Source organism: Vipera berus, assembly GCF_964194415.1.
Source record: "Vipera berus genome assembly, chromosome: W".
In the NCBI taxonomy this organism is placed as follows: Eukaryota; Metazoa; Chordata; class Lepidosauria; order Squamata; family Viperidae; genus Vipera; species Vipera berus.
The window spans coordinates 59218757-59244283 of record NC_138210.1 but is presented as its reverse complement, the minus strand read 5'-3'; the positions used below and the strand labels follow the sequence as shown (position 1 = coordinate 59244283).

At 37.0% G+C, this 25527-nt stretch overlaps 1 protein-coding gene across 1 annotated transcript; it reads right to left on the bottom strand.

The window, feature by feature from the left end:
- Window positions 1-849: 849 nt before the first annotated feature.
- Window positions 850-25024, bottom strand: LOC308676330 (vomeronasal type-2 receptor 26-like; the record flags this gene model as incomplete). Its single annotated transcript, XM_081342141.1, has 8 exons — window positions 850-1751; window positions 2781-2907; window positions 5066-5293; window positions 5853-6710; window positions 10628-10919; window positions 12178-12327; window positions 23892-24200; window positions 24897-25024. The coding sequence occupies 8 exons, from the start codon at window positions 25022-25024 to the stop codon at window positions 850-852; spliced, it is 2994 nt and encodes a 997-aa protein (XP_081198267.1).
- Between the last annotated feature and the right edge of the window lie 503 nt (window positions 25025-25527).

Below are 25527 nucleotides of genomic sequence, written 5' to 3'. Positions count from 1 at the left end.
AGCAACTGCTGGAACCTAGTACTCTAATTAATTTAGGAATCTTACAAGACATGGACATGTACAGCACCTGCTTCTGCTACTTGCTGTTCCTTACATCAAATTCACAAAGATTCATAGTATATTAAATTTATTAATATTTAACCTGCCACGAGACTTTGCATTGTTGTTCTTCAGCAGACTAATACAAGTATCCCATGTAATATGACTAGTTAAATATTTAAAGATAAATATTACAATATATTTTTCCAATATAGTTTTTTTTTAAGGCAGATTGCAGCTAAATGCAGGAATGGCATATTTTTGACCTAAAAGAAAAAACTATGTGCAGAAACAGTTTTTCAAAAAATAGTTATGAATCGTGTAAGTATTTTACAACACAGATTTTTTTAATTGTAAATTTAATTTGTCAGTAATGGATAACTAATGTAATTCACATATCAGTACATTGAAAAGGAGTCTCATACAAACTGTTTCAAAATTTAAACAATATTTCCTTTATGTATGCATTGAAGGAAAGGCCATATGACTGTTTGCTTAACTTTATATTTTGTTTTTCTAAAAAACTGAAAAAAGTCAATCTGTCCAATTCTGGCATTTTCCTACCCTTCTTTGTGTGTGTCTGTGTGTGTGTGTGTGTGTGTGTGTGTGTGTGTGTTTCTGTGATTGTGTGTATGGGGGGAGCTGAGGGCCAGAGGTACAAATCTCAAGGAGATACAAAGAAGTGTGATGGAGGTTAGATGTGGGCAACTGGTAACAGGATGTTCACAGCACTATAATATCATTATAGAGGACAAACTGAACATGTGTCATCTCTAGGTTCTCTATAAGAGCAAAATAAGCCTTTGGTCTTCAGCACTTCCTTCTTATCAATTGTTCTTTCTTGTTCAGCTCTGGCCTCAAGAGAATAATATAACTTTTGGGGAAAAAAATAAATCCCAACAAACCAGCACTAGAAGCAAAGATGGAGAAGATTTCCACAGCAACCATGTATTTTCCTTTGGTGCTCAGATAGGTTGGAACAAAAGACAACCACACGCTGCAAAACACCAACATACTGAATGTGATGAATTTGGCTTCATTGAAAGTGTCAGGTAACTTTCTGGCAAGAAAAGCCACAGAGAAGCTGATAATAGCCAGAAAGCCCAGGTAACCCAGGACACAATAAAACATGACCATCGACCCCTCATTGCACCGCAGTATGATTTCTTCCTTCACGGAATGCGTATCGACCTCTACAAAAGGTGGAGAAGTCCACATCCATGAAATGCAAATGCTTGCCTGAATCAGAGAGCAGAAAAAAAGGACTGAGTTGGTCAGTCTTGTCCCCACCCACCTCCTCATCTTGGATCCAGGGTGGGTGGCTAAGAATGCCAAAACTACTGTGATAGTCTTTGCCAGCACACAAGAAACTACCACTGAGAAGATGATGCCAAAAGCAGTTTGTCGGATAAGACAGGTCACCTGGTTAGGACGGCCAATGAACAAATACACACAAAAGAAACAGTGCAGGAGGGACACCAGAATTGTGTAAGTCAGGTTTCGATTATTGGCTACAACAATTGGGCTGTTGTGATACTTTAGGAATATTCCCAGCACCAGAGCTGTAATCAAAGAAAAGAAGAGAGCAAAGAAAGAAAAACTAATCCCAAGAGGTTCTCCATAAGATAAGAAACTTAGATATCTGGGCAGACAGAAATTTTTATTTTTATTTGGATAGAATTCATTTCTGCAGTTATAACAATCTCTCATATCTGAAAAAGAAAAATACATGGTTTCAGTTCCTGTATCAAATCTATATCCCAAACTGGTGCCACAAAACATAGTTGCTAGGAGCCTTCTGGAAATGCTCTTTGCCCCAATCAGTGATCCAAATGGATCATTTTCAATCAACCTTTTTTTTTCTCAAGGGGATCCTAAAAATGTAATTTTATTACACTTCTTTATTTCAAAAAGTGATAGTTGTCTCTCTCGATTATTAATTCTGATTACAGAACTTTTACCTGAATCTCTTTCTTATGATGATGATAACAATGATGATGATGATGATGATGATGATGATGACGATGATCATGACCTAAGGATTTGTAGAGCTGTCTTTTTCCCCACTTCCCCTCCCATTCTTTTTTTTCTCTTCTCTATCGTTCCAACAGGGAACATTAACATAAACGTATCAATCATGCATCATTTACCCTTTCCTAAGGATCCCCTTTCTATTCAACACTTTCCTCTGAATTTTTCAGCTCTGACAAAGGCAGAAAATTACTGATTCATCATTTTATTTATATCCTACCTTTCCTTTAAAAGCTAAAGGTGACATAGAGTACAGCTCTCATTTTATCTGCACAAGAATGGAGACCCAATGGATAGGTCTATTTGAGAAAGAGTACAGATAGTCTTTGACTTACAACATTTTGTTTAGTGACCAAAGTTATAACGGCACTGAAAAAAATGACTTACAACCATTTTTCACACTTACAACCACTGCAGCATCCCGATGATCACGTAATCAAAATTCAGACTAATTTAATAACTGCAGTGATTCTCTTAACCAGTTTGGCAAGAAAAGTGGTAAAATGGGACAAAACTCACTTAACAAATTTCTCACTTAACAACATACATTCTGGGATCAATAGTGGTTGTAAGTCAAGAACTACCTGTAATTAAAAATAACTTACTAAGCTCCATGATTGAATAGGAGCTTATTTACACATGTTTATATCCCACATGTAGATATAGATATTATCTGTACATAACAGTTCTTTATTTATCTTAATTTTTACCTTCCTTCTCTGAAATTTTTCCATCTGGACATGGAATGCAGTCATAGCAACAGAATGGCTTCCCTTCCTTTACTTTCTTGCTAGTACCAGGTTGGCAATGTTCAGTACATATCGAGGTTGGCTGGACCTGATTAGAAATGTAAGAAGAGAGTTAAAATCTATAATCATAGATTCAAAATCCGGTTGATTCTTGTTCATTTCCTTTTGTTATTAGAGTTGCAGAAGAATCAGATTTTAAAGATTTCCCACTTCTTTGTCAAAATGCTATCCTGTAGGTGAGATCTACTGCTACATAAAGATAAATAAGTACATGAATTTTTGTTTGCAAAGATTTTCACTGACTTCCAATCTAATTTTTGTTTATTAGATTTGCTGTTGTGTTACATATGATTTATTCAATGGACAAGATATCTAATAGATTGAATATTTAATAATTTAAACTTTGTCAGACCATGCTTATTCTGGCCAGACTTTGCATTTTCATTCCTTTTTGAAAAACTCTATCAAATGTTTGGATAAATGGTAAAATAATGGTATTACCAAATGTACACATATATTTGTAAACTTGGTACATTATACCATTCCATATGAATGCAAGGTCATTGGAAGAGGCATGAGAATCAAGACTCTTGCTTTGAAGGAACAGTGCTATGAGTGTGTAACATCTGGTGGTGCAGTGGTTAGAATGCAGTACTACAGGCTACTTCTCCTGACTCCTGACTGCCATCAGTGTGGCAGTTTGAGTCTCACCAGCTCAGCATTGATTCAGCCTTCCATCTTTCCTGGGTTGGTAAAATCAGTGCTTTTTTTGTAAAAGAAAAAGGTGCCGGAACTCACACATGTCATACAACCCACCTTACCTACCCTACAAGGTTCCATCCAAAAAAGGTGCCAGAACTCTGTTCTGAGCGTTCTATGAGAAAAAAAGCCCTGGGTAAAATGATGACAAAGATTGTTGGGAGCAATATGCTGAGTCTGTAAACCACTTAGAGAGGGCTGTATACCACTGTGAAGTGGTATATACTGTAAGTTTAAGTGCTATTGCTATGTGTGTAATGCATCTACTGTCTATATCTGTGTATGTTTAGTCACCATGAACCAGTCTTACAATCATTATATAAATAATGAAAATTGCCAAAAAGAAATCTCCAATAAGGAGACAGAGCCAGAAACCAGCTCCACTAAACCCACCAAGTAAATTGTAATGTCTAAGACTTCTCCATCTATTCCAGACATGTCAAACTCACGACATCACATGACATCGTGCAACGTATCGGAACTATTTTGTCATTATCGGCAATGGGGGTGGGCGCAGCTTCCACATGATGCGTCTGGCCCACGGTCCGGCAGTGTGACACCCCTGATCCATAAACATGCCCGTTTTTATTAAGGGTGCACAAGAAGGCTGAATCACAGGAGACTGCTTGGATTTAACAATAACCAGTCTGATCTAATATGGTGAATGGAGTTAATCTTTAAGAAAATCAGAGCAGATCCAAGTCAGCAGTACTTGGGTGAAATCAATTGTTATAGTAATTATACAAGCAAAGCTATTATGAAGGGTACATGATGCATGCTTTGGAGAAATCCTATTGCTGTTGGACTAACTCCTGACATTTTAATCTAATTGGTCTTTGGAACCATTTATTTTTATTCCTAGCCTCTCTGATTAAAAACTCTTAATAAGTATGAGCATGGATTATTTATTTATTTATTTATTTATTTATTATTTAAATTTATATACCGCCCTATTCCCGTAGGACTCAGGGCGGTTTACAGGGAAAATTAAAATACATAGTATACAAAATTAAAATCAATTAAAACTATTAATTAAATTACAGTCCCTGATATTAAACTAAAACCCAATAAAATTAAATTAAATAATTTTAATTAGATTAAAAGCTAGAAGATAAGACTGATGCTGCAGTTACTTGAGAGGCCTGGAGAGCATGCTTATGCATATATCAACATATGAACTCATATGTGTTTGTTTGTCACTAAATATGCACACCTGGAAAGGTTGTTTGAACAGTAAACATTGTTCTTATTATGCTTAGTAGCTTGGTTGAAAATTGGAGAAGACTTTGTTTTCATACTGTATATAATTCAATGTATACTCTGCTTTACATTGCCCTCAACACATTTTCAGTCAATATAAAGATATGTTCGAGGTATTGTTTCAGTAGACCTTCATTTGTTATACCAGTTTGTTTATAGCACTTTTTCAGTGTTTCAATCAAATGTTATTCAAATTAATCATTAAACTGAAGGATCATGAAACTTACTTGGTTAAACCAGCTGTGCCATACTATGGCATCTTTACTGATGGTCAATGTTTCTCCTAGAGCAGTTTCATGAGCCATTTTGCCAATTTTCTTTCTACGAAAGGATAGATTCGAGGAAGTAATCCAGTTGATAATGTCCATTCCAACTAATAACCTCCTGTTCTCATCAAAGGAGATATCATCTCCAGCACTGTTGTTGAATGAGACACTTCTGAGAAAGTGATGAAGCTGGATTGAAAAGGAAAAGTCAATTCAAATGAGACTTTCCTTCCTTTCCCCTACTTTCCTTTCCCTGATTTTCTAGCATAAGGAAAGCCATAATGAGGGAAAACTTTCTATCAGGCCTTTTCATTTGTGTGGCTTAATGGGGGGACGGGGAAATCCTATTGAAGAATTTCTCACTGCTTTATAGAGATTTGCAAAAGCTGAACACTCAGTTTCTCTGCTCACAGATTAGATGGAATATTTTTTTTAAAAAAGAAAATAATTTCTGTCTAGGTCAAGGTTTACTTCAACCGACTTAACATTTTTGCTCTCCATTACATCTGTAATATAAAATATTCAAAGAAAGGCACCGCCACCAACACTGCATTTATACTGCTGAATTTTCCAGTATCTTTTATTTTATTCCACATCATGATGTGCAATAAATATTAGTGTTAAGCATGAACTTTCTCTAAAATTCAAGTTCATGTTCAATGTATCTGCAATTTTATGGAGAACAGATAAAGAAACTAGGGATAAAATTTCTATCGAGTTTCCATACTGAAAATTTGAATCCTTTTACCTGCAAAGAGTGCATCATTTTGGATTGATCCATTCTTGCTTTTTGTCTGAGCCTTGATGCAGTCATGGCATGTAAGGCATAGGCCACACTATAGACAGCATTGTATATACTGTAGCTATGACCAATCATATTCATTTCAAAAAAAGGACCAGGAACATTCTGCAGGTTCTCCTTGCCTGTGCAAATGAGTCCTACAACTTTATCCTGAATTTTATTTGGAAATGCACAGTTAAAGACATGTTGCCAAAAGTCCAGCAGAAAGCCATCCTCTTTGTTACTTAATGGCTTCTGACTCTGAATGAAATCTTGAAACCCATGAAGTTCTTTGGTGTGAATTGTAAAGGACAGAGCACCATGTAATAATTTTAAACTCCAGGTCCTTTGATAGTTCAAAACACTGAGCTCCATCTGAGTAGTCATTACCCATACTTTACCTTTTAATTGATTTATGTATGAGCTTTGCACTCCAAATTCAGAAATGTAGGGAAACCATATTAAAAACAAAACAGAATAAGATACTCCATAGTATACCACTATATTGGCATTGCTGGCCATGACAACTTCGTAAATTTTTGCTTCTTGAATTAACATTTTTTCATGTTCTGCAGAGTAATTTATTCTAGGGAACATTTCTATGAAGGCAAAGCAGATGCCTTGATTAGAAAATGCTGGAATAACAGCATGCACAAATCTTTCTCCTTTGTCATCGTCCATAGCAAGGATCCCAATCCATGTCCATGAGAAATAGAGAAGCAGAGAGAGGATTCCAACATGCTGAAGATCATCTTTAGGGGCCATTTGGTAGAAAGACAGACCTGGAGTTTTATCATTCACCTCTGGAGCTGATCCATAAATGATCTGAATAGAATTCATTAAAGGAAACAGATTACTAATAGCATTTGCATAGCATTTTAAACTTTTAAACCTTCTACAATTTATACATTTTTACAACATACTATGTACGATGGTTTAAGACAATGGAGAACCTCCGGATCTTCAGACAATTTTAAAATAAAGTTCAGATCACTTCTTGTCAACATTGGCATTGATCCAGTATCATCCCAAATACTGATATGTTAAAAAAAAATGTTTCCATGATCTATGGCCATCTCTATGAATTCTAGCTTTACCCCAAGTACACTTTGCAATGATGTTGAGATTAGAAGTCACCCTTCCATTAACTTTTTGTTTATCTTCTGTTTGATTGTGTCTTATTCAGAGACCAACTGGACAAATCCCTGCAGTTTAAGAAGTAGTTTGCCATTGCCTCCTTCCTAGGCCTCAAAGAAAATGACTAGCCCAAGATTAACCAGCTGGTTTTATGCCTAAAGTAGGACTAGAATTCAGTCTCCCAGTTTCTAGCTGGCTACCTTAATCACTACACCAAACTGTTTCTTTCATCAATTTACTTAATAGTAAAAAAGCAGTAAATTTATATTTTTGCAGACAATAATATAAGATGGCAGACATTTATTTGATAAAATACTGCCTCCACCCAAAATTTAACAGTAGTGGATGGATAAATTTTATATTTAAAATTATTCTCAAAATTTTTACTAGTTCAGGAATTGTTGAACTGCATAAATGATCATAAATTACTGAATGACTATTTATTAAAAGATTTTAGACAAGATAAAAAGCATGTACACAGGCTTAAGTTAACAAAGTGCTATTGATTTCATAAAGATAGAAAATAGATGTTATCTTATTTGCAGGCTCCCACATCCCAGCCCCTGAACCTAACTTTCACAGAACCTCATTTTCAGATAATGCTAAGAGACTATTTGGATGGAAGATACAAAGGATTAACAATTACACATTTTTACACATTTGTGATAATTCATAAATGGAAGATCTGATCCACTACTACATCACAAATATATCATAAACCAAAAGTTAGATTCATTGTGTTTTTGTATTCCCAACTGAATCATCCCAGCAGAGAAGTAAAAAATCAATTTCCTACTAACTGATGCACACAAACAAGTAACAAAACACCTTGCATTGTTTGCAATGGCCACCAGGAGAATATGAATGCAGTCATTGACAGATAATGATATCAATTATAAAGGAATGGATTGAAATCATGCAGAATGTTGTAATTTCATACTAATTTTTGCTAGAAACTGGCTGTAAATAAAACATTGCTTAAAATACTTTTAAGTGATGCATATCAGAGCATAACATAATAGCTGCACTAGCATTTCAATAGCCATAGTCACAGTAAAGAATTATGGTCAGTACTTTATGTAAAATTGAAAGTGTCCTTCTTATCTTCTGAACCAAAAATGGCTCACGGAAAGTCATGGACAGCAGAGAGGAAGCTAGGGTTTAAACCCATAGCCTTTATAAGCATTAAAAATATTAGGTATTTGTCTTTATCATGTAGATCCAAAAAAAGCATTGCTAGCTTCCAGAAATAAGTTATGATATAAATTCAGAAGGATTATATGTAAAAGAACATTCTATAAAACATTACTTGCACTCCTGTCTAAATATACTTAAATCAATCCAAAAGAAAATAATATGAAATAATTTGCTCTACTTGACCACATCTCAGGCATACAAAATGCATATATACTTGTGTATGGTAGCAGTCAGTCCCAATCTGATATCAATCTGAACTCTTTGGAGAGCAACCATCTCCAACGTTTCTAAATACAATTCTGAGAATTTTGATTTCACATACAAGGAGTGAGATTGGGAAGTCTGTTTTGCAGTGATGTGATATGGTGTAGAATTCATTCTGTCATCTTCATTCTGTTTGCCTCTTCAATCCCATCAGATGCTCTAACCTGACTCTAAGATCTTGTGAAAATTTCTATCACAATAGCAGTGTTCCAATATCTAAGGGGCTGCCACAAAAACAAGGGGGTCAACCTATTCTCCAAAGCACCTAAAGACAGAATAAGAAGCAATGGATGGAAACTAATCAAGGAGATAACCAAGCTAGAACTAAAGAGAAATTTCCTGAGAATAGGAATTTCCTGAGAAAAATAAGGTGAAATTTTCCACTATTAATCAGTGGAACAGCTTGCCTTGAGAAGTTGTGGGTTTCGATCACTGGAGGTTTTAAAGAAGAGATTGGACAATCACTTATTTGAAATAGTAAAGGTCTCCTGCTTGAGCAGCAGTTGAGACTAGATCTCCAAGGTCCTTTCCAACTCTGTTCTTCTGATGTTCCTCATCCTAGTCTAAAACATGAATAATTTTTCTTAAACCCATTTCTTCAACCAAAGAGCTCCCATCTCACAATGACAGTCTGAACCACCATCAAACTGATTATGGAAACCTTTATATCTGCCAACAAAAATAATGTTTAATGGATAATTTCCAGGTTGTAAGTGATCCTAAGAGGAATACCTTGGATCAAGGCATGAAAAAATGAAGTTTAGTAGGTGCAACCAACTGTCCATATTCTCCCAACTAGCAATTGTTCCCCATGGGATCTATACAGTATAACCTGCTGAAAATGTTACTTCTACATGATGAAAGGGATAGATGAATATTAAATTGCCTGTCAGACAATGAATTCTAGATTTAAGATCTTGTGATAACACATTGAGTTATGCTATTGCCTAAAAACCATATTTATAAGAGGGAAGACTGTAAAATGTTGCTCTTTTTGTTGATTCTAAGGAAAAGGAAGATAAATGAGCCTAACATATTGTTTTATTCCCTTTATTGGAATATATTCAGAGGAACACATAATTCACATTTCTTTCTCCTCCATTCTGATTTTTTTTTTACTGGAGGAATCCTGATAGAAATTTGGCAGTGTAGAATCTTAGTTATCCTGCCATATCTAAATTTGTAACAATATATTAACTCAAAAGTCAAGGTAGGGGGATCATCTAATTAATGTTTGCTATTCTCTAAAATAGAAGTCCCCAACCCCAGTCCATGGACCAGTCCCGGGCTACAGTATGCCATAAAGTGGTCCACACAAAGAAGCAAAGCTCCATCCGAGGGATGCAGGCAGCACACAAAACCTTGCACTCTCCAGTCCATGGGAAAATGTCTTTCCATGGAACCGGTCCCTGGTGCCCCAAAGGTTGGGGACCTCTGCTCTAATACAAAAGTAGGAATCAGTTTAGTTAATGCAGTGATAAAAGCTATTAGGATTCCCAGGGTTGTGTACTAGAACTGAGAAATGAGCAGCCATTTATAGAGAGAAAACAAACCATTTCTTTATTTGAATTTATATGAAAATTACACAGGTAAATTCGTATGGTCATCAGGAATTGAGCTTGATCTGGAAGAGATCTTATCAATGTGGATTTCCAGAGGATTAAATACTTTCTATCCGATACTAGTTTCCTTCAACCAATTATTTTTCAAGCTAGAATAGTTCTTCAAGTAGTTTTATTTTAAAATGTTTATTTAAAATGTTTATTTATAAATAAATGAATACATTTGTGTTTTATCTACATAAAATTTAAGACCTGCCTGATTATTCCTGAGCCACGTATTTCAGTCTCTATGAATAGAAAATTCCAATAAGAAAAGATGAGAATGAAATGAAACCTATATAAAGCTAATGATATTGTATAATATCTAAGCGGGATGAGGGACTATAAGATTGTCCCTTCCTTCCTTCCTTCCTTCCTTCCTTCCTTCCTTCCTTCCTTCCTTCCTTCCTTCCTTCCTTCCTTCCTTCTGATTTGTTCTACGTCTTTTATTCTATGAAAAATAATCTTAATATAAATAAATTAAGAACAAAATGAAACCTAATTCCAATATATTACAGTGTAAGAAAAAAATCATTATCTTACCTGTGGAATTTTATAGATATCCAAAATATTTGCTATATGAAAGGAAGTTTGAGCATCAAGTCCTCCAATAACTACTATTAAGTTATTTTGGATACCACATTTATAATTAGGAATGAATCTATCTGATGTAGACATTAGCTGTATCGTGGCACGATATGTTCTCTTTGCATTGAAATAGCTGTCATAGATGTGGAAACCCAAGGAAAAATTAGGTAGCAACTGGAAATTTTCATTTATTTCCTTTACTGCAAATGTCAAAGCCAGAATGTGCTGATAATGCTTAGTCAGGATGCTAGAACAAGAGTTGCATTATGCATCAGCAGGGTAGATTATAACCCACTTATTTCTAAATATTTCACATTATTATTATTATTATTATTATTATTATTATTATTATTATTATTATTGTTGTTGTTGTTGTTGTTGTTGTTGTTATTGTTATTATTGAAATAAACCTTACTCTGGGAGTTATGTATTCATAACAGATAAACTTTGTCAATGTAAGTTTTAATTATAAGTAGAGTATTTCCTATGAATTCCTACTGTCTTTTATTCTAGATGGTAATTTATAAAACAATGTAATTATCCAATTCAAATGCATATTGAGAATTACATATCTATGTAGTAATAATATCAGCCAAAGGTATTAGGGTCAAAAATATAGAGTTCATTTAATAGAAATTGAAAGGAGGAGCTCCAAACACTGCATGGCTATCTTATCAATTTTTGGCCAAAAGATAATATATGTTACTTTTTAAAAAGGAAGGTTCATGACCCACGTTGTATTGGTGTGTTTGTTTCAGAGAAAATCTTTCTTCCCAGAAGGTTAAAGTGCTGATATGTATTATTCAAAGGTGGAAAAACCAGAACATGTCAGTTCTAAATGGAAAGCCAGTTTGTTACAGTGATTAACCAGGCTTGAAACCATAACCATGAGTTCTAGTCTGTGAATTTTAGTTCTGCCTTCGGTAAAAAAGCCAACTGGGTGACCTTGGACTAGTCACACCCGCTCATCCCCAAAAAGGAGGCAATGGCAAACCACTTCTGGAAAAAAAATACCAAGAAAACTATAGGAATGTGTCCAAACAGTTTCTGAAGAGTGGACACAATTGAATGGAAGAGGAAAAAGATTTATAAATAGGGTGAGATCAAAATTACTGCTAATTGATGCTTTCTTTACAAGAAATCTTGGAATCAACTGATTATGATAGCAAAATGACTGGATGACTTAGAAAGATCTCTATTTCTGATCACGTACAATGAAAATCTACAGTGTTTGATGGGATACACAATGAAAATAATTATCCCTAGGACAAATATACATATGATTTGATGGCAATGAAAATAGAATAGGTCAGTGCATAGGAGAAGTGGGAGTGGAATGACAGAAAACTTGCTAAGGAACTAACATTTAAAGATATTTAAAATTAAGCAACTAATTTACTACTAACTCAATATTTTCTATAGCAGCTTACTTATTTGTAAGCTGGCAGCAGACTGCTGTATCCATCTTAAGCTGTAGATTTAAGGGGGGAAAGGAGAATCCTTACCTAAGATCTTGGTATACCACTGGTGGAGGTTTTACATCAAAAGTCAGGGAATCAGAAACAATAAAAGTCAGAGAAACAACAGCACCAATGATGAGATCTCCAAGCTTATAATACTTATGAACTGGAGGTTGTGGATCACAGACATAATATCTGAGTACATGAGCATGGCAAGCTATTTGAGAAAGTATCAGCATCAATATTACCATCATTTTGAGTACAAATACAAATAATCTAAATCAGACTTCTTTTTTTAAGTTTTAATTATAATCATGATTAAAATAATTTGGATGAATAGGCATCTCAAGTTTTTCAAGTTATTTAACTGGAATATATAAAGTAGGAAACCTGAGACCACAAAAGAATATAATTTTTGTCTCTAATCTTTAGCTTTGCTAAATCTTATAGTCCTTTTGTTAAGGTATAATGAAACAGCACAGGAGAATTTGACAAACAGCAGGATTAATAAGTGATTAACTCATAATAATCACTTTACATTTGGGAAATCCTGATACTTAATTTGTTTATCACAAATGAACAGAACCTTTCCAGGCCTAACAAGGGACAATTGGGTCTAAAATGTTTTGTCTCAAGAAACAGATACATAAATTATAGGAATATAATTTGGGGCTACAGAAGACATGTTGATGCATAAAAGTCTTTTAGTTTGGCAGTCTTAAATGTTTTTAGATGTTAATGTCTGAAGTTCTGAGTCTATAGTTTTGACTGTTGTCATTCTAATCATTGAAAAGTGACAAGGTTGGGGAAGGATTGCAATATTGTTTTTTATAAATATTTTATTAATTTTCTATTTTTTCAATCAAGTGCCTAATAAACAACATGATGACTGAGACCATTAGTGATTCCGTGGGACATGTAAGCTTCTTCAAACTAAATCCAATATTACACCCTTCAGTACATCCTCTCTTCTTCTAGTAGTAGACATTTTTCCACACTAAGCAAATACAATTCTTTTTATTTTATTTTATTAGAAAATTTTATTAAATGTACATTTAAAAACAAAAGTGGACATGATTCAACTTCCCTGGCTACAACACTACTATTAGTATTACCTTATCTTACAGAAAGAAAAAAAAAACTTAAAATACATTCTATGACAGGACAGAGTATAACAAACTGTACATATAACATCTGTAAATTTTTTGGTAAACTGTCTTTCAGTCATCAGCACTATATTTACATATCTTTCAGATGTGTCCTGATATAGGTGCTAATAAGAAGTCCTTACGTTATCAACTAATCAAACAATAGTCATCTCAGCGATCCTCCTTATCTCTAACCGGCTGTACAAATTTTGCCAAATTTCATAATACTCTATTTCAGTCTTGTTTTTAATCTCTAGGGTTAACCTGTCCATTTCGGCGCAGGATAAAATTTTATCTATTATTTCTTCTTCAGTGGGTGTTTCCTTTCTTTTCCATTTTTGGGTATATGCCAATCTTGCTGTGGTTAAAATATGGAATAATAAATAGAAAGATGCTTTGCTGAGTTTATCATTAATAATCCCTAATAAGAAGGTTTCTGGTTTTAAATCCATTTTTTGTAATAATATTTCTTCCAACCAATTTTTAATCTGCTGTCAAAAATTTTGCGCTTTTGAACATTCCCACCACATATGATAGTATGTCCCTGGAAGCCTTCTGCATTTCCAGCAAGTCGGTGAGATTTTTTTATCTATTTTTGCTAACCTTGTAGGGGGAAAGTGCCATCTATGAAACATCTTGTACAGATTCTCTTTATAGGAGGTGGCTAGCGTTAGTGATTGCCAATTATCTAGGTCAATACTGTAACCAAAATTTAACATCCCCTCTAATAGGTCAAAGCTTCTTTTTCCTTCAGTCTTACTCTAGTTTTCTTCCTTTGCCAACTAACTTTCCAAGTCAGTGCATTTGTATTATCAAATAATTATTCCTCTATTTTTCTGTATATTATTTGAAACAAGAGAAACAATTTAGTTAAAGTATTTTTGGAAGAGCTAGTCCGTTGATATTCATTAAACAGCCTCCCTCCTTCTCCAGTTCCCCACAGTTCTGTTAATGGCTTCATCTTCCATTCCATTAGCTCTCCTTCTTTATCACCCAGTATGTTCTGAAAGCTTGGTTTGTAAAATGTCTTTTACATTTCCAATATTATCATTGTGTCTTCTAAGTCTTCATTTATCTGACTCTGGTTGTTAGTTTCTTCCTTTAGATCCTCAATGTTTGTGTGAGCATTCTCTAGTTTTCCATCAATTTTCTGGGTTGCTGGTTCCTTCTCTGTAATTATTTTCTGAGTTTGTAGATTTAAATTAGAAAATTGTTCTTTTATCTCCTTTGTGTTATTTTTAATCTCATCAGGAGCTAAAGCAACTGTTTCTTGTATTAATTTCAACATGGAGAGAATTTCTTTCTGTGGATCATCAGTATTTTCTTGGTGATATGGCAAACTGAGGCTTCTGGAGATGTTAAGGGTGGCCTTTTACAATTTAGAGCTAAGTAGGGAACATCCATTTCATTTTTTGTAAGTAGCGTTTATAAATTTATCCAACCAACTAGCCATTCTTAAACCTCCCTAAGCAGATGTAAGTAAAATTCAATATTTTCTGTCCAATGAGAAAAATATGCTTTCTGTCCAGGAAGAAAAAAAGAACAATTAAATGTGTTTTAACAATCAAGATTTATAATCCAAAGTGTTCCATCATATCAGGCAATAGTGTATGTTTCTTCTACAGGAAAATAGTTCCACAATAAAGTTCTGAAAGTCAGTATTTGTGTTCATAGTTCAGACAGGGCAATTTTAGAATAATATTATCATTTCTGCCACACAGATAAACATCCCCAAAGTCTGTTCCTTTTTCTTAGCTGCAATTCTCAAAAGTAAAAGCTTCAAGTCCAAGCAAAATCTTATCTAGCTGTGAGTTGTAGTGCCATAATTCACCACTAGATGTCATCAATGCTGTTTTTCAGTTTTAAAATCGAAAACTTATATTGTAAACTTTTCAAGTCTTACTTTCTTTTTAAAAAAAGGTCTTAAAAACACTTTTAGTTTCCAAATTTCCAAGTCTGAAACAGGAAATAAAGATTTGTCCCATGTTTGGGGCCTAGCAAGGTAATCTAAATAGTTAACAAGCATTTAACATATATATATATATATATATATATATATATATATATATATATATATATATATATATATATATATATATATATATATATACACATACATACACACACACATATATATATATAAAGGTAAAGGTTCCCCCACACATGCGTGCTAGTCGTTTCCAACTCTAGGGGCCGGTGCTCATCTCCGTTTCAAAGCCGAAGAGCCAGCGCTTGTCCGAGGACGTCTCCGTGGTCATGTGGCCGGCATGACTAGACACCAAAGGTGCACGGAACGCTGTTACCTTCCCACCGTAGTGGTCCCTATTTTTCTACTTGCATTTTTACGTGCTTTCGAACTGCTAGGTTGGCAGAAGCTGGGACGAGTAACAGGCGCTCACTCTGTTACGCGGCACTCGGGATTTGACCCGCCAAACTGCCAACCTTCTGATCGACAAGCTCAGCGTCCTAACCCACTGAGCCACCGCGTCCCATATATATATATATATATATATATATATATATATATATATATATATATATATATATACACATACATACACACACACATACACATATACATATGTTGTTGCTGTTGCTGTTAGCTGCGAAGTCGTGTCCGACCTATCATGACCCTATGGACAACGTTCCTCCAAGCCTTCCTGTCCTCTACCATCTTCTGGAGTCCATTTAGGCTCATGCCTACTGCTTCAGTGACTCCATCCAGCCACCTCATTCTCTGTCATCCCCTTCTTCTCTTGCCCTCAACCTTTCCCAACATTAGGCTCTTCTCCAGTGACTCCTTCCTTCTCATTAGGTGGCCAAAGTATTTGACTTTCAACTTCAGGATCTGACCTTCTAAAGAGCAGTCAGGGTTGATCTCCTCTAAGACTGACCGGTTTGATCACCTTGCAGTCCAAGGGACTCGCAGGAGACTTCTCCAGCACCATAGTTCAAAGGCTTCAATTCTTTGGCAGTCAGCCTTTTTTATGGTCCAACTTTCACAGCCATACATTGCAGCTGGGAAGACCATAGCCTTGACTATACACACTTTTGTTGACAGGGTGATGTCTCTGCTTTTTAGTGTGCTGTCTAGATTTGCCATGGCTTTCCTCCCAAGGAGCAAGCGTCTTTTAATTTCTTGGCTACAGTCCCCATCTGCAGTGATCTTGGAGCCCAGGAAAAAAAAATCTGTCACTACCTCCATTTCTTCCCCATCTATTTGCCAGGAATTGAGAGGGCCAGATGCCATGATCTTGGTTTTCTTAATGTTAAGTTTCAACCCAACTTTTGCACTCTCCTTCTTCACCCGTAACAAGAGGCTCTTTAGTTCTTCTTCACTTTCTGCCATTAGAGTGGTATCATCTGCATATCTTAGGTTCTTGATATTTCTTCCAGCAATCTTAATTCCAACTTTTGATTCATCTAGCCCTGCCTTTTTCACGATGTGCTCTGCATACAAGTTAAATAGGCAGGGTGACAGTATACAGCCTTGCCGGACTCCTTTCCCAATTTTGAACCAAACAGTGGTTCCGAGTCCAGTTCTCACTGTTGCTTCTTGGCCCGCATATAGGTTTCTCAAGAGACAAATAAGATGGTCTGGTATGCCCATCTCTTTAAGAACTTGCCACAGTTTGTTATGATCCACACAATCAAAGGCTTTAGCATAGTCAATGAAGCAGAATTAGATGTTTTTCTGGAACTCTCTAGCTTTCTCCATGATCCAGCATATGTTGGCAATTTGATCTCTAGTTCCTCTTCCTCTTCGAAATCCTGCCTGCACTTCTGGTAGTTCTCGATCCACATACTGATGGAGTCTAGCTTGTAGGATTTTAAGCATAACTTTACTAGCATGAGAAATGAGTGCAATGGTGCGATAGTTTGAACATTCTTTGGCACTGCCTTTCTTTGGAATTGGAATGTAAACTGATCTTTTCCAATCCTCTGGCCACTGATGAGTTTTCCAAATTTGCTGGCAAATTGAGTGTAGCACTTTTACTGCATCGTCTTTTAAGATTTTGAATAGCTCAGCTGGAATACTGTCACCTCTACTAGCTTTGTTGTTGCTCAACTTTTCTAAGGCCCACTTCACTTCACATTCTAGGATGTCTGGCTCGAGGTCAGTGACCACCTCATTGTGATTATCAGGGACATTAAGCTCATTCTTGTATAATTCTTCTGTGTAATTTTGCCACCTCTTCTTAATCTCTTCTGCCTCTGTTAGGTCCCTGCTGTTTTGGTCCTTTATCATGCCCATTTTTGCATTAAATGTTCCCTTCATCTCTCCAATTTTCTTGAAAAGATCTCTGGTCCTCCCTATTCTATTGTTTTCTTCTATTTCTTTGCACTGTTCATTTAAGAAGGCATTCTTATCTCTTCTAGCTATTCTCTGGAATTCTGCATTCAATTGGGCGTATCTTTCTTTTTTTTCCCTTGCCTTTCGCTTCCCTCCTTTCCTCAGCTATTTGCAAAGATTCCTCAGACAGCCATTTTGCTTTCTTGCATTTCTTTTTCTTTGGGATGCTTTTGGTTGCTACCTGTTGTACAATGTTGAGAACCTCTGTCCATAGTTCTTCAGGCACTCTATCAGATCTAATTCCTTAAATCTATTTGTCACCTCTACTGCATATTAAACAGGGATATGATTTAATTCATACCTGACTGGCCTAGCACTTTTCCCTACTTTCTTTAGTTTAAGCCTAAACTTTGCAATGAGAAGCTCATGGTCTGAGCCACAGTCAGCTCCTGGTCTTGTTTTTACTGACTGTATAGAGCTTCTCCATCTTTGGCTGCAGAGCATATAGTCAATCTGATTTCTGTGTTTACCGTCTGGTGATGTCCATGTGTAGAGATGTCTCTTGTGTTGTTGGAAAAGAGTGTTTGCTATGACCATTGTATTCTGTTGACAAAATACTATCAGCCTGTGCCCTGCTTCATTTTGTATTCCAAGGCCAAACTTGCCTGTTATTCCGGTTATCTTTTGGCTTCCTACTTTAGCATTCCAATCCCCCATGACTGTTTTTACTGACTGTTTTTACTGACTGTATAGAGCTTCTCCATCTTTGGCTGCAGAGCATATAGTCAATCTGATTTCTGTGTTTACCGTCTGGTGATGTCCATGTGTAGAGATGTCTCTTGTGTTGTTGGAAAAGAGTGTTTGCTATGACCATCGTATTCTCTTGACAAAATACTATCAGCCTGTGCCCTGCTTCATTTTGTATTCCAAGGCCAAACTTGCCTGTTATTCCGGTTATCTTTTGGCTTCCTACTTTAGCATTCCAATCCCCCATGATGATAAGGACAGAAAGTGGAATTAACATGGCAATAATATAATGACTATAAATGGTTCAACCTTTGTAAATTGCTGATGGTTGGATGGCCTCCTTTGGTGCAAATAATATGCATGCGAGTAAATGAAGACCTACTTGGCAATTTAAATCCCTGGGTCTGGAAACCCGACTGGTAAAAAAAGAAACTTTGAGTTAGATTTAAAAAATGAATTCCTAGAGAATTATTGTACGTCATTTTGTTAGTAATTAGTGACTTATTAGGACCTGAAATAGAAAATATTCCTGAGATAGAATTAAAATGTGTTTAAGTATTTATTAAGCTTATTCCAAATACTATAAATTTTTATATTGATATAATGGAAATCTGGCTTATGGATCCTATGTTTGATGTTAAAATTTTGGTTATGTATAAGTAGAAGTAGATTGATAAATATAGACTCTCCAATTGGTAACCTGTGATGTATTAGGATATGAAATAAACAATTTATTAGACAGAAGCTAGCTATTTAACTATTGGTGTATGTTAGATGATACAATCTTTGGTGTAATAAGATAAGGGAACTTTGGGTTGTGAATACTACTTGGGATGTTAAAAGTTAAACTTGAATACCATAATTAACATCAATATTAGATAAAATTTAATATTAGGATATAGATATAACCTATTGAAATTGGATTGATAAAATATTCTCTAATTGACCATGCTATTCCTAGAAATTTGTTAGTTTAAATACATTGTATTGAATGTTGAGGGAAATAGAGAAGGATGTTATGATAAGGTAACCCAAACTATGTATTGAAAATACCGTTACTCAGTTGATGACTACCCATGTATCATGATGCTTTCTAAACATATAGGTTGTAAATTGAAAAACTAATAAAACTTGCTTTTAAAAAATTCTTAATAATCCGATTTAAAACCTTCCTTTCTGGATGTGAGATATATTAATAGCAAGAACTGGTTTCTCTTCTTTACTTGCTTGTTAAACCAGGGTGAAATTTGGAAATTTCTCGGCTGCCTATGCATGCCAATACTACATCTTGTAAATCCCTTTCTCTTGATTACAGCAGGAAATCTTCAAAATTTCGGTCTATTTATCACAACTAAAATAGCTATGTTTTTCTTTCTGTCTTCTCTTATAGCTGAAAATAGTATTAAGCAAATTTTTATACTACCCCTATTTTCCCTAGAACTGTGTGACATCAGAAATTTATTTCAGGCCTTATATCCACTGAACCCATAGAAAACATTTTGCTTTATATGTATTACTCTTTAAATCAATGTAAGCTGCTCAGAGTCACCATTCTGAGATTAGTAGTCATATGAATCCTTTAAACAAAGTTATATATTTTATTTAATGAGTAGGTAGTTAAAATGGGAGAAATAGCTTTGACCAAAAAATAAACATGAAGCATCACCACCACCAAATGATTTAGAAAAACCTTGGCTTGCTTTGGGATATAATTTATACCCTATGTGAAAAACATTAATAAGTGTAGCAGCACAAAGGAACCTAATAGGCATCAAGCTGATGGTTACCATTCCAAGAGCAGAGATTCATCTGCACCTCTGTGATTGGAGCTTTCCTCTGAGGATCACATCTGGCAGTCCTCAGCACGACAGAAGATTTTCAGTTCCTTAAGAAAGGTTTGAGCGAAATTGAATGAAAGTTCATAGGTAATATTCTGGATTTATAGAAGGGTGCATTTTTCACATCTCTTATTTTCAATCTTTTTATAGCTCAATTCAACGATTCAGTTTCTATTTTTCAGCACTGGTATATAGAAAGTGTTCCTTACCCCCTTTATGCAGATGCTGCTTTACATTTATATGTGCAGAATGGCCTGAAGCAAACATTTCATATGTTTTCTGAGTACTGTTAAGAATAAAGCTTAAGATCTACTACCTCAAAATCAAGATGATGGTGATTGCTAAAAGTTTAATGTTACATTTGTAGTAACAAAAACATCATTTGATAGAACAAGTCAAAGTGCTTAAATACTGACTTATTATTTTCAATACCACTGTGCAGATAAGCAGCCTCAGCTCTACAACTTTTCCATGTATTCAAAGAAGCCCAATTTTTACCTTTAGTGTAAAAGTTTTCTAAGCTAAGATGCATGTTCAACTCATCCTTGAAGTTCAGTTGGTTGATCATTGTTGTTGTTGTTGTTAGTTGCGAAGTCGTGTCCGACCCATCGCGACCCTATGGACAATGTTCCTCCAGGCCTTCCTGTCCTCTACCATCTTCTGGAGTCCATTTAAGCTCACACCTACTGCTTCAGTGACTCCATCCAGCCACCTCATTCTCTGTCGTCCCCTTCTTCTCTTGCCCTCAATCTTGCCCAGAATTAGGTTCTTCTCCAGTGAGTCCTTCCTTCTCATTAGGTGGCCAAAGTATTTGAGTTTTAGCTTCAGGATCTGGCCTTCTAAAGGGCAGTCAGGGTTGATCTCCTCTAGGACTGACCGGTTTGATCGCCTTGCAGTCCAAGGGACTCGTAGGAGTCTTCTCCAGCACCATAGTTCAAAGGCCTCAATTCTTTGGCGCTCAGCCTTTTTTATGGTCCAGCTTTCACTGCCATACATTGCAATTTGGAAGACCATAGCCTTGACTATACACACTTTTGTTGACAAGGTGATGTCTCTGCTTTTTAGTGTGCTGTCTAGATTTGCCATTGCTTTCCTCCCAAGGAACAAATGTCTTTTAATTTCTTGGCTACAGTCCCCATCTGCAGTGATCTTGGAGCCCAGTAAAATAAAATCTGTCACTACCTCCATTTCTTCCCCATCTATTTGCCAGGAATTGAGAGGGCCGGATGCCATGATCTTGGTTTTCTTAATGTTAAGTTTCAGTCACTTGTGTGTGTGTGTGTGTGTGTGTGTGTGTGTGTGTGTGTGTGTGTGTGTGTAAATTTTTTGGCTTGCGAACACAGAATAAAGGGAGATTCTTTGTTAGCAAGCCAAAAAATTTACACAAATATGAGCTGCCACTGCTGTGGCTACTGCCTGTAGATGGCCTTGGGCTAGGCTAAAACAGGTAATAAGATTTGTCCCGTGTCTGGGACTAAGCAAGTGTATTCTGAATGCTTAACAAACATTTAACATATATATATATATATATATATATATATATATATATATATATATATATATATATATATATGTGTGTGTTTGTGTGTGTGTGTGTGTGTGTGTGTGTGTGTGTTAAATACACACTAACGAATATGCATCAATATTCTTTAGTGTACATAATTAATTTTCTTATCTTATAATATCAACCTGTCAAACTGGCATAATTTTAATACAAAACTATTTGAGCCTTGATATGTATATTCAGGACATATACCCATTCAATTTTGCTAACAATAGTTAGAAAGGAACAAATAAAAAGATGCTCTTTGTATGCATTGCAAAACCTATTGGGGGGATTGTCTTTCTTAAATGGCTCATCCAAGACAATTGTTTCTTCATCAGTTTGGGCACACTATTTCTGCTTTTATTCTTTTTAGCTGAAGTTCATGTCATAGTTTTTCTTGTACTGTAAGTGGGTCTTTTTGCCTTTCTTTCTATCCTTTTTAGTTAAACAATTTTTGCTATCAAAATATGGAGAAATGTTCTTTATTGGTTGAAATCCTTTGTTACTGAAGTAGAGCAAGAGAACAGATATATTCTAAAATGATAATAACTCTCATATCTGATGCTTAATAAAAACATTTATTCCATTGTTAGTAACTCAAGATAGAAACGACAACAAAAAAATCAAAACAAAACAGCATTCTTTTCATTCTTCTCTTTTACAGACATGGTAAAACTTTATGATAGTTTCTGCTCTCTCTTGTACAATGTATTTGAACTGGAAAATGAAAAGGATGGATCACACGAATAATGACAATTTAATTCAATTCCTCATAATACTAGAATCCAAAACATACCATGTCAGATGTGGATACAGTATTGAATTATTTTTTTTCTCATATAAGGAACTTTCCCTCTTTTTTAAAAAAAACATATAGTAGGTTTCAAACACTAGAAGTTTCTGGATGACCATGATCAGTACTCGACCACTCAAGGAGAGAGAAAAAAAGGCAAGGCGTTCTGCACCGGGAGCTGAATGTTATGGAGACTGTTCAAGCAGGTTGCTAGGCAACCTGTTCATGCTCAGCCCTTCTTACCCTCCCACTTTTTAATTAGCCCATAAGGAACATGTTTCCTTCGATTTGAGCCATCTGAAGGCCAGTCACTGCAATGCATTCTGGTGCTCTGCAATCTGGCTGCCTCCTTGGTGTGCTGCTGAGGAGAATTTGGCTCTCTGGAAACAGTTTCCTTCAGGTGTGTGTGTGTGTGTGTGTGTGTGTGTGTGCAAAAAAAAGTGCCGGAACCCTGTTCTGAGTGTTCTTTAGCAAGGCTTTTCAACCTTTTCACCCATTGTACCACTTTTAGGATATGGCAACATCTGAGTATCACCAGTCGCATAGCAAGTTGTCAAAAATTTGATGACAAAAAAAAAGAAGGAAAAAAGTGATGAAGTACAGGTAGTCCTCAACTTACAACAGTTTGCTTAATGACTGTTCGAAGTTACAATGGCACCAAAAAGAGTGCCCCCAAGCCACAGCCAAGCAAGACACCTGCCTGCCCGCCCAGCGGCGCTCTTCCTCCTGTCTGAGGTTTTCATTGTTGTGAGCATTTCTGTTGAGGATTGGCAGCGGGGGTGGGGTGGGGGGTGTTTGGTTTTTATTCCCCCGTCTGCTGGGTAGTTGCAGCAGGTTTTGGTCACTTCACATGACCCTGGGACATTGTGACCATCATAAATATGACTCAGTTGCCAAGCATCTGAAGGTAAATCACAAGACCCTGGAGATGCTGCAACATTCCAGCTGAATGGCACTTCTTCTGGGCTCAGAAGCACCAGGATCAGTGCCGAGCTGCAGATGGAGACTGGCGCTGATCCTGGTGCTTCCACTGAGCCCTGACAGCCCTGCAGCTCCAGCCATCTCTTGCTCAGGCTTATGCAGTGCTACCACCAGTTCAGCTCATTCCCCTCCCCCAGTACCACTTTTCTAGGATGGTCGCGTACCACCTGCCAGGTGACAATGTACCACAGGTGGTACCCGTACCACTGGTTGAAAAGCCCTGATTTAAGAAATCTGTTAATATTTTTTCCCCAAGATGGCGGCGACCATGGGCGGCGGTTGTTGAGCTCCACGGTGAGCCGATACAATGGGTGACCGGGGGGCTCACTGGGACCCAGCCGAGGTGCATACTCAGAGGGGAAGTGCAAAAACAGCAGGCTAGCACCGTTTTGCGGTGTGGATCCTTGCCTACCCCCTCCGGAGCAGAGCAGCGGCGGCGGCAACAGCGGCTATGACTAAATGACTTGTGGTTTGCCGCTGATCAGCTGGTGCCAGAATCAGCTGTTGGGCACCGTTACCAGCCTGAATTGATCCCCGCTGACTTACATATGGGACTGGAACAACTTCAGCAGCCTGAAGGAGCCTTGCCTCCCCCCTCCGGAGCAGAGCAGCGGCGGCGGCAACGGCGGCAATGTCTAAATGACTTGTGGTTTGCCGCTGATCAGCTGGCGTGGGAATCAGCTGTTGGGCGCCGTTACCAGCCTGAATTGATCCCCGCTGACTTAAATACAGTATGGGACTGGAACAACTTCAGCAGCCTGAAATTAACTAAAGTTACCTATGGACCCTTAAATTTTACCATCTGGCCGGAGGACTTGTGGTCTTCCGCTGATCAGCAAGCACCCGAAATCAGCTGTTGGGCGCCGTTACCGGCCTGAATCGATCCCCGCTGACCTACATATGAACTGGAACAGCTTCGTCAGCCCTGAAATCAGCTAAAAGTTACCTATGGACGCTTAGATTTACCATCTGGCCAGGTGTCTTATGATCTATCGCTGATCAACTGGCGCCCTGAATCAGCTGTTGGGCGCCGTTACCGGCCTCAATCGATCCCCGCTGACTTGCTTATGAAACTGGAACAGCTTCAGCAGCCTTGAAATAAGTTAAAAGTTAGCTGGGGACCCTTAGATCTACCATTTGAACACTTAACATCTATGATTGAGTCCCCGCTGCCCTAGAGATGGGTTCAACGTATATGAGTATGATTATCTCTGCTGCGTTACTGCCCAAGATGAGTTTACACTTGAGGCTGGTTGATCCCGGTTAGAAACTAGAACAGGATTTGGGATATTTTGACTTTTTCCTATTCCTGTGACCCCCTGTAATATTCTGGAACATATGATATTCCGTAATGAGCCTAACTACTAACTGGCTACTAACCCTCTGCTGGTGTGAGAGACTAGCAGAGGAGATTTACCCAGCAATGCTGCCCTGATCCATCCCAGGCTGGATCTCATGACTAAGTGAGAGGACAGTCATTGACTCTTTTCTGGACCGGCTCAGGTGAGAGCTGAGCCGGATCGGCAGATTACTGGACGAAGACATATTCCTAATCAAAAATTTTACCATCTTAATTAACATCTTACTAACATCTATCCCCATTTGTAAATAACGGCTTACACGGACATGATTATTGTTTAGCAAACAGAACACCTCCTGCGAACTTACTACTTTAATATCAATGACTCGTCTCAACTACTCCAGCACAGCCTTATTCGCCCTTAGGGGTACCCCCCCCTTCCTGGTTACAACCCGCCTCACTTTTCAGTCTGCCTCTTGATGAAGGGCCCAATTGTTGGGACCCTGAGAGATGGCTGGGCAGGGATAGGGGCCTCGGTTACAAACCTAATAAGAGGCCCCTGGTTAATTTTTTAGCTAATTTTGTTATAAGGTTAGGGAGGGAGGTGGGTTTTCATGATTGGAGGGAAACAAGGGAAATTCCAACAACTATTATTCAGACCAGATCTGTGATTGATCACATGGAGGGGGAGCTAAGGCTGGTTGCCTCCGGAGCTCCAGAACAGATCATAGGATTACCTATTCCTACG